The sequence below is a fragment of the Gambusia affinis genome, linkage group LG16, assembly GCF_019740435.1.
Source record: "Gambusia affinis linkage group LG16, SWU_Gaff_1.0, whole genome shotgun sequence".
Classification (NCBI taxonomy): domain Eukaryota; kingdom Metazoa; phylum Chordata; class Actinopteri; order Cyprinodontiformes; family Poeciliidae; genus Gambusia; species Gambusia affinis.
This window is the reverse complement of record NC_057883.1, coordinates 17,499,756-17,518,481: the sequence shown is the minus strand read 5'-3', so window position 1 is coordinate 17,518,481 and position 18,726 is coordinate 17,499,756. Positions and strand designations below refer to the sequence as shown.

At 37.9% G+C, this 18,726-nt stretch overlaps 1 protein-coding gene across 1 annotated transcript in view; it reads left to right on the top strand.

Moving 5' to 3' along the window:
• Positions 1-431: 431 nt before the first annotated feature.
• Positions 432-18,726, top strand: part of LOC122846474 (latent-transforming growth factor beta-binding protein 2-like) — a 104,186-nt gene continuing 85,891 nt past the window's right edge. The window contains exons 1-2 of the mRNA XM_044143479.1: positions 432-1,196; positions 6,705-6,778. Of these exons, the coding sequence (XP_043999414.1) occupies positions 802-1,196; positions 6,705-6,778 (469 nt within the window). The 5' untranslated portion in view covers positions 432-801. The remainder of the gene's footprint in view (positions 1,197-6,704; positions 6,779-18,726) is intronic.

Genomic DNA, 18,726 nt, shown 5'->3' with positions numbered 1-18,726 from the left:
CCAAAATACAGCATAAACGTATATAAAAAAATAAACTTCTGATGGCAGCAGGGTACATTTGTACATAAAATCCACAGCCTACTATAACTAATCCAGCAATCAGAAACGCAAACTCTCACAGGGAAACATCTGGAAGTTGTGGTAATCTTAAATTTTTATGACATTGTAATAGTTTGTCAGTTCAAATATAAATTGACGGTAATGATCGAAGCAGCTGCATCCGCGCTCATTCCAACTGCGTTCAAAAGAGTTGCAGCAAGAAACCCATCATGTAACTTGGCAGAGGGAAAAATGTGTGGCCACATGGACTTGTGTGTGGATGCAACACAAGGGGGTGTTACTTCTTGCGGAGCGCATACAATCCCCTGCAAAAAATTCCCTGTGACTTCAGATCCAAGGAGGAGGTGATATTCATGGGAGCACGATTCAAACTCTCACTTGGAGCACAGCTTCAGCAGCCTTTCAGCCGCTGCTCTCTCTGCGCTACTTTTCCTCTTAAACATAAACTAAAGCAGATTGAATAATGTTTGCTTAAAATAATAAAAAAAATTCTGGAGATTTTTTTCCTACCCTTGGACAGATTTCAGGAGGTGATTTGAGAACCTGAAGACAGAGTGTTACCTGGGCAGTATGAAAAGGTATCCAGGCGTCTTTCACTGCTGGGAGAGGATGCTCGTTTTGTAAAAAACCCCAAAAAACAAAAAACAAACAAACACAAAAAAATTGCTTACATTTTTGTGTTTCTTGATAAAAACTGTAACGCGATCTGCGACTTTTTGCGCGCTACTTTTAAAACTTTGCATGACCGAAATGGAGCGCACCGGATTAGCTGTTTTAATGGTTTTAAGTGTTGCACTTATGCGGGTTGGCGATGGTCACCAGGAGGCAACAGGTGGGAGGACCGAGGCAAGCCAGATGGTCCCCGACCATCAGATCAGTCAGGGTCACTCTCCCAAAGAAGCTCTGGACCTCTCGAAAACACCTACCACCGGCCAGTCGACAACTCTGCACCGCACGTCCAGGAGAGCGTCAGCATCCAAAGGTGAAACGGTTCACGCTGCTGGCGCATCCGGGGAAGACCTCGTCTCATCGTCGCACGACAGAGCGCAACGCACAGCCAGACACCCGCAAACGAGCAGAGTGAACCGCAGGCAAAGCAGCAAGCCTGGCTCCTCCAGCACAAGACGACTGGCTGGGTAAGAGTGACAACTTTCTGCTCCATAATAAACACCCAAACATTTTGTTTTCAAGCCATGCGGGGCAGCAGGAGCAGGAATTTGAGTGACCTATTTTACTCTAGCAAGCATGAGTCCCTGCGGTTTACTGTCCTGCGGTTGTGGCCCATATTTTTCTTCCAAGAATGGAAACCAGCAAATGATGTAACAAGAGCTACAAAGTTTTGTGTACATTATTATGCCAAATGCTCTTCAATATAATGCAGCTTTGGTGTGAATTTAGCTATGGAGTCACATCAAAACAATTCATGGTAATTTAATTGTGTGCTAATACAACGTCCTTCCAAATAATTGAAATGTGAAAAGTCAATTTATTTCAGTACGTCAGAAACGTAAAAATAGATTTCACATAGTAATATATTTCAAGGATGCACTTCTGTCAGTCTAGATGATTTTGGAGTATGTCTGGTAAAAACCCAAATTATAGTGTCTTTAACACAAAATACAATAAAATGCCATTAAAAAATTAATAGACAGTCATGGGGAATACAGCTGACTTTACAGTTTTTCAGCAGTCATTGCTGCCCTCCATAAGGAGAATCGAGTTATTGCTGACAAAACTGGCTCTTCATATAGTCATATCCAGGAATATGAATGGTAAGTCTAATGGTAGAAAAAAGTATGGTAGTAAAAAGATGCACAGCCAATAGGAAAACCCTCAACAATGAGAGAACTGTCAAATAAGGCCCATTCATCAGGAGATTTACAAGGCGTGGACTGCATCTGGAGTCATTGCTTCCAGAGTCACCACTCACAACATAGCCAAGACATGGGCCATCTGTAGCACTCCTTGTATTAAGTCACTTGTCAGAAGTTTCTTAACTGGATTCAGGATAAAAGAAGATTGTTCTTCTGTGCTTTCAAATGGAAGTACATTTTACAAATCCCACAAGGAATCTATGTGGCATTGTCTCGAGCAAGATGCCAGACACCAGACCAATCAATTCAGAAAAGCTAATAGATGCTATTATAGAACTTGGGCTTCCTTAGACTTTCAACAGAACCACTAACTGATCACTCAAATGCCCCAAAGCACCGCTCCTGTAATTAATCCAAAATGAGTATAGCAATTATTGGGTGCATATACTGCACAGTACATGGACATTTATTTCAGGAGGCAGACATTTTTGTAATAAATTGCTAAATTTTCAAAGAAACTGAATCATAAGATCATCAAAATGAACAGAAATAAATGCTTGAAATGTATCTGCATAATATTAACAGATCGGTATTTTAATATGTTTAAGGCAGGAAGCTGTGTTTGTGTAGTGAAAGTACAGTTTATGGTTGTAAGGAGTGTCTATATTCCTTCACTATCCTTTGCAGAACCTTCTTGTTTTCAACGGTGTAACTTGAACACCACACTGAGATGCAGGGTGATGGCTATTGTTATTTTTATTTTTTATTTTTACCAGTAATCAGCGTGAAGATAAATGGACCATCTGTGTTTGTGCTGTTTGACATGGGATTATCACACTGCCATTATTACACCTAACTATATATTTACATCAATCACAGCAATAGAGTGGCAGGACTACTGTAGTCTGTGGGCCTCTGTTCTGTGACCATTTATTATAGTTGCTGAGCCAGAGTATTGGCTCATGAGCATTTGCAAATTTGCACCATGATCAAAAACACCTGTTTCTCCAGTGGCTCTTTCTTTTTTGGTTTCTGCTTAACTCTAAAAGGATGATGGGTTGTTTCCACAATGAAGAACTTTTCATTTTGCTAAATGAAGCCTTCTGTATCCTCTCCTCCATGCTCCACAGGGACATGGCTTGAACTCAACTAGATGGTGAATATTTATATAATAATCAGAGTGGGATTTTAATGGCTCACCTTAGGCTGCAGATAGTGAAGTATAAGTGTTTCATTGCAGAGCTGTTTTGGGTTGAAGAAACTGTCTCTGTGAACAGCTTATCAAAGGTTTATTTTAACAGCAAGCAGGAGGATTCAGATAATAAGTTAGGAGAAACATGAACAGCATGCTTAGTTTCGAGCTAAACCTGGACAGATGCAGCTCCTTACTTAAAAATAATCTGGTGTACATAATTTTGCGTTTATCTCAGTGTTTTATTTATATGTAGGGACTGGATAACTGGATGATTGTAACATTTCATTTGACCTAAATTATTTTAAAATTAGATTTGAATGGACAAGCTTGCATTTTGGATTTATTGTAAATTTTGATCATCCACATATGGTCTTAATCAGGGATGCCCAAGTCCAGCCCTGGTGAGCTACTGTCCTGCAACTTTGATGCAACCCTGAAAGTTTGTAACACAAACTTTCTCTGAACCTCGACACACTTCAGTTACAATTCTGGCAGGATTGTCCAGTTTGTTTTTTTTTTTTTTTTTTTTTTTTTTTTTTTTTGTTGCAGAATTACTTTCGTTCAACAATGTTGAAAGATTTTTTTAATGTCACACCACAGAATGTCTGTTGGATTTAAATCCTAATCCTCGTTTGGATAATTTTCCTGTTGAATAACCCAAGTGAGCTAACCTCAGGTTAACAAACTGATGGTGGACATTCTCCATCAGGACCTTCTGCTAGAGAAAGAATGTCAATTCAGCCATGTGCTGAAGCAGCAAATCAACCTCAGATCATCACATTACCACCAGCAAGTTTGACTGTTGGTATAAATTTTTTTATGGAATGCTTTGTTAATTTTACATCAAGCCTAACTCTATAACAAGACCCACACCTTCCTAAAAGCTCCACTTTCTTCCCATCAGTCCACAGAATATCTTCCCCAAACTATTAATGAGAGTTAAGAGTTTCAAACTGTTCTCTTTTTTTTTTGTTTGCAATTCTTCACTAATAAGTATTTTTCACACAAACACTACTTTATCCTCTGTCTTTAATGTTATTCTGGGTTATTTTGTGACCTCCCGATTGAGTCATTGTTGAGCACTTGCATTAATTGTGGTGGGGTGACCACCTCTGGGGAGGTTCACCACTGTTGGAGGTTGGAAGTTCACCACTGTTCTTTGTTTTCTCTGTTGAGGATAATATCTCTCATCATGGTTAACTGGAGTCAACAACACTGAGACTAGGCTAGTGTTTTATAGATTTTTTAAAACAAGGCTTGGGTGCACATTGTGGATTTATTGGAAATTTTGCCTCACCCACATATGGTAGACTGATTGATGTCAGTGACTTTGATTCCCATCTCCTCTGTTCTCTAATTTTGTTAGATCACATTATGTGGCCTTTTGAGTTTCTTTTGTGTACTTTATGATGTCACACAGCTTCTACACGTAATTTCTTGATTAATAGGGATAATTAGGTGTATGTATGGCTACTCACGTTGATCGCAGCTGTCTAAAAAATGTAGTTAATTAAAGTGAAATAATAATTCAGTTTTGGGGTGATTACTTTTTCACCAAATCAGGCTAATTTAAAAAAAAAAAAACACTTTCTCTCCATTAATAAACTGCTTTCTGTAGTTATGCAGGTAATCTTTATTTGATAGCAACACTTTGTCAATAATTTTAAACATTTAAGTGTTATTACAAAGCAAAGCCAGAAGGAAATGGTTTGTACTCTTACAGATTAGAGGGCAAACCATTTTTCACACTATTGTAAACATTTGAGCCAGCATGTGTCACTTTGAGTCTCTTCAGATTAGAGAAAATCCATCAAAAATTCAAGTTAATCCACCTATTTCCTGTGTTTAACCTTCACTGAAGTTGGTCATTTTATAATAATACCACCTCTCAAAAATAACTGTATCATCACAAGCTCAATTCATGTTAGATATGAATCAATGTGAACCATAGGTTCTGTAGTGTGAATTAAAGTTATTCATGTTCCACCATAGCCAATAAGGACAACCTTCTTGAACTCTATTACAATGAGGCATACTTAAATTATCTGTCTATTTCAATTTTTGTGCAAAGTAAAATACTCAGCCTCAGTATGAGATCCTTTGTTCTGAAGTTCCTCTGTGCAAAATAAAGCACCTGGTAAGTGCTTTGCTTGATTTTCTCCTCAAAAATACATAGACTGAACGGGTTTCCTTTAGTCCTGGGAACCATAAAATAAGTGTTACATAAATCTGGGAAACACTGCCTTAAAGTAGTCTGCACGGTGAGTTTTATGGTTCTTATTCAAGTGTTTTCAGATGAATCATCTGCAGCCGGTTAGCAAAAGTGAATGTGTGACACATTTCCTCTTGAAATTCCCACTCCAATTCTTCTGTTTACTGGATTTCATACTCTGGCAGATCTGGGTACATTTAACTCTTAATCACATCCAAGTTGACTCAGTTGGACTCATTTTTTTTTTTTCTCAGTGCACATTAACTGCCTATACATACTTTTCCATGAAGCATAGTAGTATTGTTGCATTAGCATCTCTATTACATACAGAAATTTCTTGATGGAATTTGAATGTGATGACTGATATCTTTGGCACGGGCTTAGCCTGATGTGCTTGATTAATGACTAAGCTGAGCTTGCCAGAGGGCTCAAACGACTGCATGTTATCCCCGTGACGCCTCAGAAACACTTGCAGCATCTAATAAGTGCAATCCATCTGAGGTCAATGAGTCAATCCCTGTTATCTTCTCAAATCACCATGAGTCAGACATCCACTTACTGTAATATCTTGTGAAAGGATGATGGGGCAGATCCATCTCAGCACGTTAACTGCTGCTCTGGAGTTTCTTTTGCGGTCTGGTGCCTTTTTAATCTGCTTTGCTACAAAAAATTTGGCCTGGGCTACAGGTGTGGATTAGAAAGTGCAAAGAATCCAGTTCAAACTGTTTAAAACTTGCCATCTCTCATTTGCTGAGTGATTTATAGAAAAGGTGAGGTGTTTTTCATGTCCCGCGTGTCTCAGATAATCCCTGCAAGGTTCAGATAACACTGTTTGTGTTCACTTTGGATTCTCATCTAATCGAACAGGACCTTGTTGGTCCACAGTAAGACAGGGATTTCTGAAAAATTAATAATAATAAAAAAAAGTTTGGTACAGCTTATTCTCAAAAGTGTTATAGCTCCAGGCCAGTCATACCAGAAGGATTAGAAAGTACATCATTATTAAGGAGATATTTTTTGTTGGAATTCTCACTAATTCACAGTTTTCCTTTGACTCTGTTGCCTCACAGCAAGAAGATCCAGACTGGGCCCTTTCTGTCTGGAGATAGCACGTTCTTCCTGTGCATGCCTAGATTTCACATATGTTCAGTTAATTGGAGATACTAAATTGTCCTTAGGTAAGAATGTATGCATAGTTGTTCTACTTGTTTATCTCACTTTGATAGACTGGAGACCTCTTTATAGTGTAGCCCACCTTTTTATTTTTATTTTCTGCTGGCGATTAGAACTGCTACCCCAACAATCTTGCACAAAATAAACTTTGTATAGAAAGTAGATGGATTATAAAGTGTGTAAGGGGATATATATTTTTAAATACCATCAAACTCTTAATTCACTCTGTTTTTTGTACATATGCTTTCAGGCCAAATGTCTGTGTAGGTCAGCAATGCTGCTCTGGTTGGGCAGTGGCTCCAGGAACCAACCGCTGCATAAAACGTAAGTATTAGTCACAGTTTTGCAATTTATAGAAACTTTAAAACCTTTAAAGTTTATCACAATGTGAAAGTTGGTTTTCGACCCACTTTGGGTTGCAAACCAAAGTGAGTTGGTAGAATAATGATTATTGTTAAAATTTGTTTGTGAAAGTTTTCTTATTAGTATTGTTTCTACTTGAACTTCTTCCCATTTTCTAGTTACAACTTTGCAAATACTTGCAGAAAGAAACTAAATGACCCCTTTCCAAATGTTTTTACAAATGACAATCTAAAAAGTATTATGTGCAGTTCCAGTTACCCCCTTCACACTCAGGTTAGTACTTTGCAGAACCACTTGTTGTTACATTTAGAGCTGCAGTCTTTTCTAGAGAATTTGGTCCATTTTTATTGCCATTTGAGTCAGGTTGGATGGAAAAAATCTGTGGTAAGCAGTTTAACTCAGGCTGTTTGTTTATAGTCATTCTTCTGCTAGAAGATGAAATTATGCCTCATCCCAAAAACTTTACTAAGATCCCCTCTTCAGTGACTGCCCCATCTTTAGCTGCATGTAGCTTCTGTGTTCCAGAAGAGAAAACCTTCCCCACAGCATGGTGTTGCAGCAGCCACCACTGTGTTTCATTGTGGAAGTGGTGAAACAAAGCAGAGGTTTAAGGGTGAGGTGTTATTTAGTATTTTTTTCTTCAACACTTAAGGTGCTTTATAACTGGCAAGTCTTACTCTAACCAGTTAATGCGCGGCTTGGTTCTACCCCATTGGTGAGCGTCTCCATTATGAGTCGGTCCCTCACAATACCCATGGCATGGATATGAGAACGTGGGCGCAGCAGCTGGACGACTCTTTGATGATATTTGCAATGAGACTCAACAATGAGGTTGTGGTTCTGATGGACTCAAATAAACCCAGATATTTAATTTTGTCTTATAGACATTTTTTGCTGGCTAAAATACGACAAAGACTCAGATCAGCCGATTATCTTGCTTTACCTAAATATATTTATATTCCCGCCCTTTATTTTTTTAAATATACAAGCTTTGAATTTAGGTAATGCAGTCGACAGATGTCAACCAACACCCATTCAGGAACTTTATATAAAAAATATGCAAGCAAAAAATAAAATGCACATCATACAAAGCTAATATTATGTATTTTCAGTGTTTCACACCATCTGAGTAAAACTGCAGTTCCAACAGAAAGCTGACCACAGTTGCACCCTTCATTGCTGCTCATTCTGCAGCGAGAGACAGAGAGACTGTTAGGTTCCATGTTTTTTCTGTGTGTTTATTTCTAGTTTCCTGTGTCCCTGAGTCTCTGTGTTGTCCTGTCTATCCCCTTGATTAGTTCCCAGGTGTGTCTCGTCCCCTGATTACCTCATGTGTATTTAGAGTCACCTGTGTCTGTCTGTGTTGTCGGGTCTTCGTTGTATTGTTGCGTCCCTGAGTCTGCCTGTTTTGTTTGCCGCTGCTAATTCTGTTGCTACCGGTGTGAGCCCTGGCTTCCGCTCAGCCGTGCCGCCAGAATTTTGTAGATTTATTTTGAAGCTGTAATTATTTATTAAAGTTGCCTTTCCTCCTCTCCTCATCTGGGTCTACGGCGTCTACCTCTCCTCACACCACACATTTTATGACAGAGACGAGGTACTCGCAGGTCTGCTAAGTCACGGTCATTCTGCTCCAAAACTTAACGCATGTGTTCCTGGTGCTGCTCATGATTAAACTCATATAACTACACTCCTTCACACTGAATGGCTCTCTGATAGCAGTCGGCATGCCAATGGTCCTCTGCTAAAATATATGAGAAATGTTGTTTGGAGTTTGCTGTTTGGTTCTCACGAGCCAATCAATAAATGTGATCACCTGTAAATTAGATCCGTCCCACTTAGTAGTCGTATGTACAAGAATCTGAAAATAGCCAGGCTGAGCCAGGCTGGTTCTGCTAATGGAAATAAATCTGGCTGGTGCGAACGGAGACCGAACCTCTAGTGGAAAAGCACCTATAGTGTTTTGAATATAGGCCAAAAAGTTCAACATCTGACCAGACTCCATTAACCATGTGTTTGATGTGTCCCTTACATTACTTTTGACAAACTGCAGATGGGCCCTCTTATGAATTTATCATTTCTTTCTCTTTTCACTATAGGCCAGCTTTGTGGAATGCATGACTAATAGTTGTCCTATGAAGAGATTTTCCCACCTGAACTGTGAATCTCTGAAGCAACCTTGGGCCCCTTAGGCCCTTCTTTGGTCTATCCTATGCATTATATGGTGTATAGCTATATATTACTTCGTGTTGGTCTATTCCCATAAAACACATTGCATTAAGCATTGGTTTAGTTCTTCAACATAGGCATTTGTGATTTTGCTTTCTAGACTTATCTAAAAAACAGAGTACCCAAGGGTTAGTCTTTGGATGCTATGTTTTAATTTTATGTTAAATGCCACCATAGTTTTCTGTAGACTGTAATAACAGGTTGAAATAAGGACTTTTTTCTCATTAAAAGTTATCTTTGAATTTTACAAGTGAAGAAAAACACTACACTGGAAGGGACATCTCTGTAGAGCAGCAAGAGAATGTGCCTACTGCTTCTCCGGTCCTTTTCAGATAATTATTTCCTCTTCACACATGCAAACACTTTTCACACACACTTTTTCACTGGTCAATTACATAATAGGCTTGGGTGACCCGGCAGTCTTCCTATTAGGCCTGCTTCCCTCTTTCACAGTCCGTATATTGCACAATCTCACATAGACATGCTGTACAAACTGTGTGTTACATCCAACATAAAGACACATACTGAAAGAGTAAATTTCATCTACCTGAACAAGTTCTGCCTAACACATCTGTGTTAATGAAGAGTATGCACTTTAGTAGGCCAGGGGTCTGTCCAATCATCTGGGCCCCCTTAGAGCTTGGCCGTCACCAAAGTCTGACTGGAGGCTATGTTACTGGCTCCATTTTTGGCAAAGTGCCAGAACGTAGGCCACAGACTGGAATAGAGACTCGCGAATACCCCACTTAGAAGAATTTAGTGGACAGCTTTATTTGGTCCCTCCCTGAGTCCCAGGTTACTTTTTAAGGAGATGCCAGTATGGGAAAACATTTTCACAGTGGGGGAAAGAAAAGGAACAAATCTGTCACATCTGAGAACAAGTGAAAACATAAATTTGCTGAGTTATATTTAAGAACCTCCTACTTAAGTGGATGATGTCATTTCTAACATCCAAAGTGTCAACTGCAGGCTTTATAGCAATGCCTTCCTATCTAAGCAAATATATGTTAGGAACTGATTGCTATTTTCTACCCAGGAAGCCTGCCGGTGTTTGACTTTTCTGTCGTTTGGTTAAGTTATGGTACTCATTAAGGATTAAAGTTGCTAAATCTATGTAATATCATACATTTTAAGTGACTGAAAATGCTTTTTTGCCTTGTGTTGGTACATGAATGAAGTGTTTTGGCTCAGCCTTAGTATTTCAGTTTCCTAAATTATTTTAGGTTGCTTCAGATGCTTCGCAAAAGTATTCATACCATTTGAACCTTTTCACATTTTATAACGTTATAACTACAATCTTCAATGTGCTCTGACTAAAATTTTACTTTTTAGCCTAAAACACTGAGGTGGAAAAGTAATACACTACATAACTCTGAAAACAAAATCCCAATGTTGAAATTTAGTGTCAGCAGCATCACGCTGTGGGGGTGATTTACTTCTGCAGGGACAAGGAAGTTGTTAGGAAGACAGATGCATCTCAGTACAGGGCAATTATGAACCCTGCTAGAGGCTTCAAAACAGTTGAGTCTGGAGTTTCACCTTTCAGCTGTACAAAAATCGTCAACATATAACCAGAGCTCCAATGGATCAAATTCAATCAAATTACAATTATGTCTTAGAATGGGCCAGACAAAGTCCAGGCCTAAATCCAACTGAGAATCTGTAAGACTTTAAAACTGATGATCATAGATGCTCTTCATCCAGTCTACTGCAAACTTTCTCTATTTCTAACTTTCTCAGTTGGAGTTTGATATGTTGATGTTTGTGGTTGTAATGTGAGCAACTTTTAAAATGTTCAAGTAATATATATTTAAAATCGCTGTAACTTTACCAAAAATTTGGTAGGTTTTATAACATCAGATGGTTTAGAAACAGGGTTTTTTGCTATCTGTGCTAATGTTCATGCTAGTGTCTCAAATACATGCTTTTCCGGAACACTGCAGATGTCAGTTCATAATTAATTAGATAACATTAATCTCTAGATAAGATTTAAATACATTTTATCTTGCCAGTAATGGTTAGCCATGGGATGTTGTACAGCTGCCAAAACAGTAATTTTCCAAAATGAGGAAGCGGTACATTGGTTTACTACCAGCAAATTTTCTATCAATGGGCAGCTTGTGTTGAGGATGGCTTCTGTTTACAAAATAAGAATTTACTTAGATGTGGAATTGGAGTGCAAGTTAAAATTTTTGCCCTGTTTGATGGTAAATACAGTAACCATCAATTATGTGTCTTGTACATCAGTATGTAATTGCAGATTGGCGACTCTTAAAACTCCTATTACTATAGAGAAGATTTAGATAATATATTTTCTCATTTGTATCTGCCTGCAGAAAATTCCTTAAGTTCTTTAGACTCTTGAATGAGGCTTTGAGTCACACCAGCATTAGCTATGGGTAATCTCACCAAGGGATCTTGTTTCAGTATCACTATTCATAATCTGAATTACAATTACCCACTGATATAGCTCACTGATCACATGAGTCATTTTGGATTTGGTTGCCTAGACACAAAGCCTGTGACTTTGACCTAATGGAAAAGGCCCAAGTCTCAAATCTTTGCATCTGGTTTTTGATCTGATTTTATTCTGACCAGGAGTTTCGGTTTGAGTTTCTGTTGAATTGGCACATCTTTCAAGTTTCTCTTGCACTTTTTAAAATCCTTCCTTTTTTAATCTAGAAAATCTAGATACATAGATGGGCATATTTAATATACTTTGCCTTTTTTTGATGAGGACTCATACTTCTAGACTATGTAGAAAGTAAATCAGTGGAATTTAAATCAGAGAGAGACAGAGGTTCTGTTAATTGTTCATCTGAGAGACAATCTGGAGTAATAAACTGTTTCCAGGACCGCTGGTTGGTTTGAGATGCTTTACTGTGTCATAGCCAAGATTTGTTGGGTCTACGGTGATGATAGCTGATGCTCTAAACCAGACAGTGATTGATTTGTGCAAGACAGACTGAGTATCATATGTACCTGTGTATTCACACCCATGGCTTAATATTTTTTGAAGCATCTTTAGCAGTAATAACACCCTGAAATGCTTTTGAGGCTGTAGGTTTTATCATATGTATGGCCAATTGCTTTTGAGGCTGTCATCGCTACAAAACCTTTCAGAGACATATTTTGTCTCTACCCCGGTTTTACCCTCTATTTTTGGGTATTTTCTCCCTGCAAATCTTCTCAAACTCAATCGGCTTTAATGGGTATTGTTCGTAAACAGCCATTTTCTTTATATCTTTCAGAGGTTGTTTATTAGGCTTTAAGTTAGACAAGTTTGGAATAGTCCAGTCCCCATTTTAAGGTCAGAGTTACAAAACCCTGTTTACAGTGCATATTTTGTGGTTTTTGTGCATGTCTAATTGTATAAGGTCCCAATGGCAAAAAAAAGGAACTTGGAAATACTCCACAATAAATCAAAACTGTTGTTTAAAGAATCTCTGTAGAAGTATCCAATTCTGGTTCAACTAGTTCATGTGTTTTAGACTATAAACCAGAGACAATCAAATGTAACCAGACTCAAAGTAGATTTTAACTTTCATCATTAGCGGCTAACGATTAGCCAGTGACAGTATCCTCACAATGCTGCATATTGTATCTGACGTTAATTTTTCTTGTTGCATTTTGAATAAAGAAACTCATTGCATATCTTAAAAGGTTGTGTATGGTTACATATGATGGAAAAAGTGAGAAATTTAGAAAGTAATTTTATTGATGTGCAAGTCTTTTGCTTGTAAGTATAGTATCACTGCTGAAGGCATGTTGAAACACAGCTTTACGAGTTCCTCTCTGTCTTTAGATGTCCTAGTGAGTGTTAAAGGGTTAATGCCCACATTTTACTCTTCCATGTGGGAGGCAGCTGCAGAAGTATCATAACATGTGTGAGTATTTTCTGACCTCAAAAACAACCTCCAAATATTTAGGTTCACCATCTTATAGATGGTTCAAACCATTTCAGTTTACTTTTTCTTCCTCTTTATGACCACACTATGAAACATAAATATTTTGACGCTATCTTTTGCAGTCTTTACTGTGACCAAATCTCACCAGTCAGCCTTCTAAATTCATATTCACGGTGCAGGGATATTTTCTCTTTCTGCATTTAACAAAAATCGCATGGTTTGAGAATATCTGCTGCTGGAGACTTTGACGTGCTTTGATAAATCCAAGGAACTGACCTGACGTCAATGCGAACCAAGTCAACATTGCTGCGTTCTCTGATTTATGAGAACAGAAGGAGATTTTAAAGAATCTGTTGTTTCTGGTGATGTCATTTAGCCAGAGCTGAAAATCATGCAATGAAGACAGCTACTATGTCCTCCTTGGCGTTCAAAGGTCCTGTGTGGATTTGTAGGGGTTGCACAGTTTAGAGTTTAGAGGCCTTGATACTCCTTTTGAGAGAGTTATAGTTTATTTGACAGATTCTGTAATCAATACACACTCTATAGTCTAGAAACCCCATCATTAACACAAAGGCTGGACAGTTCTTTCTGGGTTTGCCTTCCCAAACCAGGAATGCTACTTTCACCGCTCCAGCTGTTGCGCCTGCTTGTAGGTTGCAATTGAATTCTGTTTTGATGTCCTGACCCACATATTTTTCCAATTGCCACTGCTGACAAAGATGCAATGGAAAGGAGGTCTATAATCAATAACAATTAAATGTAAGGCCTTTTAAGACCACACAGAATCATGCATATAAGCAAAACTGTTCAACAGTGGTTTTGAAGTTTCAAAATGCAATCATTATTTTGAGAAACCAGCTTATTATTTTAAGAAGGGCCAATCCAATGGGTAAATATAGTGTTACATTTTTACTTGACTAGAAGTATAAAACATTCTTTGATAATGTTTTTTTTAAATTTTTATTTTATAAGCTCTGGTCTAGGCAGCAAGAGTTATGTGCACAATCATCTCAAAGAATCTCTAGAAGAAGATCAAGCTTGATTGACACTTCCTGTGCAACATAAACAACCAGCAACCTTCTCTTTCTGCAGCACATGCACTCACCCAGGCCTCTGTGTTGTTAGGGTACCATATATCATCACGCCCTTCTTTTTTAAGACCATATGGAAGCTGTTGGGAGGTGACCGCCCCCTCCCAGCAACCCCCCTTCAGGAGGATGGGATTTGTGGGGTTTTCTGGTGAACACCACGTCTCTCAGAGTTGAGCCCTACAAGTTTGTCGTTGCACTCCCCCGAAAATCCAGATATTATCCATGGAGCGTACCAGCATGTGGCCCATTAAGAGCCAAATGCTGGAGTTTGTGGGTAGTGGTGGAGGCACGGTATGGAATGCCTGAAAGTAATGTTATGTGTGTCATGGGTCGGATGTGGGTTATCAAAATTCCCTCACAGACATGAGGTGGGTTCAGAGAGTATAAGCTCTGACTACTGTATTGGACTGAAAAGCCTAAACTGTTACTGCTGACAGAGACATATTAATTTGGTAAAACAGCTAATTATACTTGTGAGACTTCCCACAAATGGCAAATGAAAGATCACTCAAACAGTGGTAGCCTCTTTTCTTTCTGGCTCTGATTAGAAAGAAAAGTTGTGTTTGTTGTGGAGTTTTGGGGTGTGCATGTGTGTGTGTGAAAGCTTGCAGAGCTGTAGACGGTAAAGTTAATATTTTTCTGGCCTGAACTGATAGTTCTTGCACTGCATGACATGTGGAAATCACATGTTAGAAAGAGATTTACACTCACTTGAAATGATTAGCATTGAGGGGCAATTGTATTAACTGCTCAATAGACCAATTCTTACTTCCTCGGTGGACTGTGTGCATGGATGAAAGGCGAATATTCAAGCTAGTCTCTCCGCTTTGCCTCCCACAATCCTGAACACTTGACCTCCTTCTTAAGATCTGTCAGGTTCTTTGGTGACCCCTAAAGAAAAGCTCCTGCTGTCATCGCAGGAGGTCTGCCAGACTTAATATTCTGCCTCAGAAGTTTTTGCTCTGTCCTGATGTTATGTTTGACTGTGAAAGTTTGAAAATCATATATTTGTTTGCTAAATAAATATATTTCTAACAGGGCTATTGACATAAACTTTACACTAGATTTCCATAATACCCCAGGTCATCCATACCTTTTAAGAAATCAATAATATGAACAATGAAACCCCAACTTCATTGATTTTAACGCACTCTTTAGTACAAACAGTCTTCAGATATTCTGTTGCCTTTGGTAATATCAAACTGGAAATTTTAGACAAATGAAAGGTTTTTTATTTTGATCACACATTTTGTGGAAAATGTCTTTCAGCATTAGAAGTATATTTTGTCACCAGAACAATGGAGCCAACAAGTAGTAATCTGTAGTATCCTGTTTTCTTGTTACATAGATAGGATTTGGTTTAGGCACTCTTCAAAATGGGCAAGAACACGATATTCAAGTTATAGAGTTATGCTACTTAAAAAAAATACATTTGATTTAAGATTTTATACCAGTAGTCCCAAGAATTGTGGACTATGTACCATGTGTATAATTTGTAATGCAGCTCAATCAAAATATCAAAAATCTTATCTTTTACCTGAACTTCCTCTTTTAGTGTTAAGGTTTAGTTGCTGTAAATCACACCTTCAGTCATATTCAACCAAATTTTAATCTCTAGAAAAGCTTCTAGCTGCTAGATCTTATGAATATGTGTAATGCATTCAGTCAGAGCAGAGATCTTTGCTATTATACTTTCATGAATAATATAATTTTCAGAACTGCCGAGTTACATTTGGCAACACTGGTGACATATGGGAGATTTTGCTCCAGGTTTGAATTAAGTCTGGTTTTGGTTTCAGATTGCCCCTTCCTCAATGAAAGGGCTGTAAAGATTTTATGGTTTGCATTACCTCTGACTCAGAAAGCAGGTAAAGAAAACCTCTGGTGGGCTGTAATGAAGTAAAAACAAGCACAAGTACAAAATTAGAATTAGAATCAGTGGTCGGGGAAAAGATTTGCAATCTTAATTAGATGCAAATGCTTCAACTCAGATAATTACAGTCAAATTGAGAAATCTGTAAATACACCAACAGTAATAAAGCCCAAATCACTGCTTTGAGGTAAACACTCACTTAACAAACATTGCCCAGCATTTATTATCAATATATAAATTACCTGTATTTTGCAGCCCCTTATTGAAATGTAGACATATTTGTATCAGTACATCTAAGGGTTGGCCTGAACAGTGATACTTAACCGATAAAGTGTCCCATTTGTATTTTAACACAGTCTTAGCTATTAAGACTAAAAGCAAAATGATAGTCATTAGAAAAACATTCACTGTAAAATACATCCCATTTTCCTAAAAATGACTTTAATAAGTCTTCACAAAGTTGAATTATTCTCATATAGTGCTTAGTCACGCTAAATTAAAACAAACAAAAAATCTATTCCATTAATTTCAGAATATACATGTAGAATAAATCGACCACAAATGTCACGTCAAGAAAAAAAAATTGTTATATCCAGCCATATAAAAGATATTGTTGTCAAAACTCCAATTCAAGTCCTTCAATCTACGCAGTTAATGTGAATCAATATATATGTTTAAACAACTGAACAATTTCAGCTCATTGTCTAATTCCATCTGTATAAAAGATTTATATTAAAGGCAGCCCAACCAATTGCATTGCACTGCTGGCTCTGCAGCAGTTCCTCATATTGAGGATTTGTTAGTAAGAGCAGAAAGGGACACTATGAAGAAACCTCCAACAGAAAAAGCTTAATGAAAAGGAACAAAATAAAACAAAGCAGCTTTTAAGCTGGTTTAATTTGTTTAAACCTGATGTCAGCCCAGTTTGTCCTGACATGCTTTGTGCTCCACATAGCTGTAGGCTCCTGTAGGTGTTTAAAGTCGGATTTAGCAGTGTGCATTTGTATCAAGATGTAAAAACAGATTGGATGTTGAAAAAGGATACAGTGGGAGTGCTGTGGTGGCGCAGGGGCGAAGCTTGACCCACATGCTGTGGCCGTGGTCCTCGTGGTGGGGGTCGCAGGTTCGATTCCCGGCCAGGCAATATTTGCCGCATGACTCTCCCTCTCTCATTACCCTCTTTCCTGTCTTAACTACTTTCAAATAAAGGCCAGTAGAGCCAACAAAACCTTAAAAAAAAAGGATTCAGTGGCTTAAGAGAAACTGCAAAGTGAAAGAACTCAGAGCTGACTCCAGAATATTTCAGACTTTATTACTCTATATTTAGAAAAACCCATAAACTTTTATAATGGAGTTTTTCTGCTTGTCAGAATGATGTCATTAGCTAGATTATCCTCTCCTCTGTGTACTGGTTAGCATTATTAATAACCATCTGTGGGCATAGACATCCTCTATAATGTTGACATGAACCTTTAAATATATGCATTTTTGTAAAAAAAACAAACAAAAAAACTGAATTACCATTCTTATCTCCACGTTTGTAAAATATTTCCATTTCTACAGCAAAAAATCAAGATGGTAAAAGGGTTCTTCAAGCATAAAAATCATTCACTGAGCTTTCTTCCTTGTGGATGATGAAAAGTGTGCTTTTTCACACAGAGAAGCAAAAGTATACTTAAAGTTTCTCTTAGCATATTCATGTTTTCTGAGAAAATTACTTAAGCTCCCTCTTCAAGAAGAGGCTAGCATATTCTAATGGGTTTTCTGGAGAAGCCTCACATATAATTCTGGATTTATTTTGAGAAAATATTTAATTTGCAAATAGGAAAGACAACTAAATTTCTAAAAAGTAATCATCTTCCTTGGTTATGTGAAATTTTATTTAATCCTAAAACAAAATGAGTGTGAGATCCAATATAATTGTGATGTATAATGCATCACAATTAAACGCTGAATTTAATTTTTAGAGAAGTTTAATCAGTATTTCAGAATATTGACAAAATAAGGAAACAGTCAGGAAGTTTGAACTTGTCGGTCTTTAAAAATTTTATAGGACGATCACTGTGGTTTCTGAGATGGCACAGGGTCAAAAGCAGGCATGAAAGAATCTTTCAAAACAACTAAGGGAAAAAATAGAAAACATATTGTCAATGTACCTTTAGGTATTTCAAAACAATCTACACCAAATGTTTTGGACATGCTGTTTATAATGTAAAACATGGTGTTGGCAGCATCATTATGTGGGGATGCTTTTCTTCTGCAGGGACAGGGAAGCTGTACTGGTTTATAATATTGCAATATAGCAACAGCCCATTACACCTCTAAAAGATGGTGCCAAATTAAAATTAAATTCAAATTAAAGATTGAAGAATGAAATATTTTGATGTTTTTATGTAGTTTTTGGTCAGTAATTAGTTGTTATTGCCACACGCTTCTGTGCTGGGACTGATCTCAGAGTTTCAGTCTGACAGTCTCCTCTTTTCAGATGACTGGATGCAGCCTTCTTTCCAGAAAACGTAGCCGATTTGACTCAGTCATAATTAAGGCTGAAGTGGCAATGCCAGGAATGTTTGCCATTTCTCCTCTTTTATTTCCGATGGATTCTCATTTTATGATTACTCTTGCAAAGTAATAATTGCTGCACATATTTCTGAAATGGGTGGAATGTGAGGCAATTAGTTTTAATGATGTGCAAGACAAATCTGCACGACAGCAATTACTGTGACAATGTGTTCAGCAGCCCAGAGGCAGGACCCAGAGACAAACAGAGATAGTCGACGGCAATGTACGCCACGGGCACACATGCTGCAT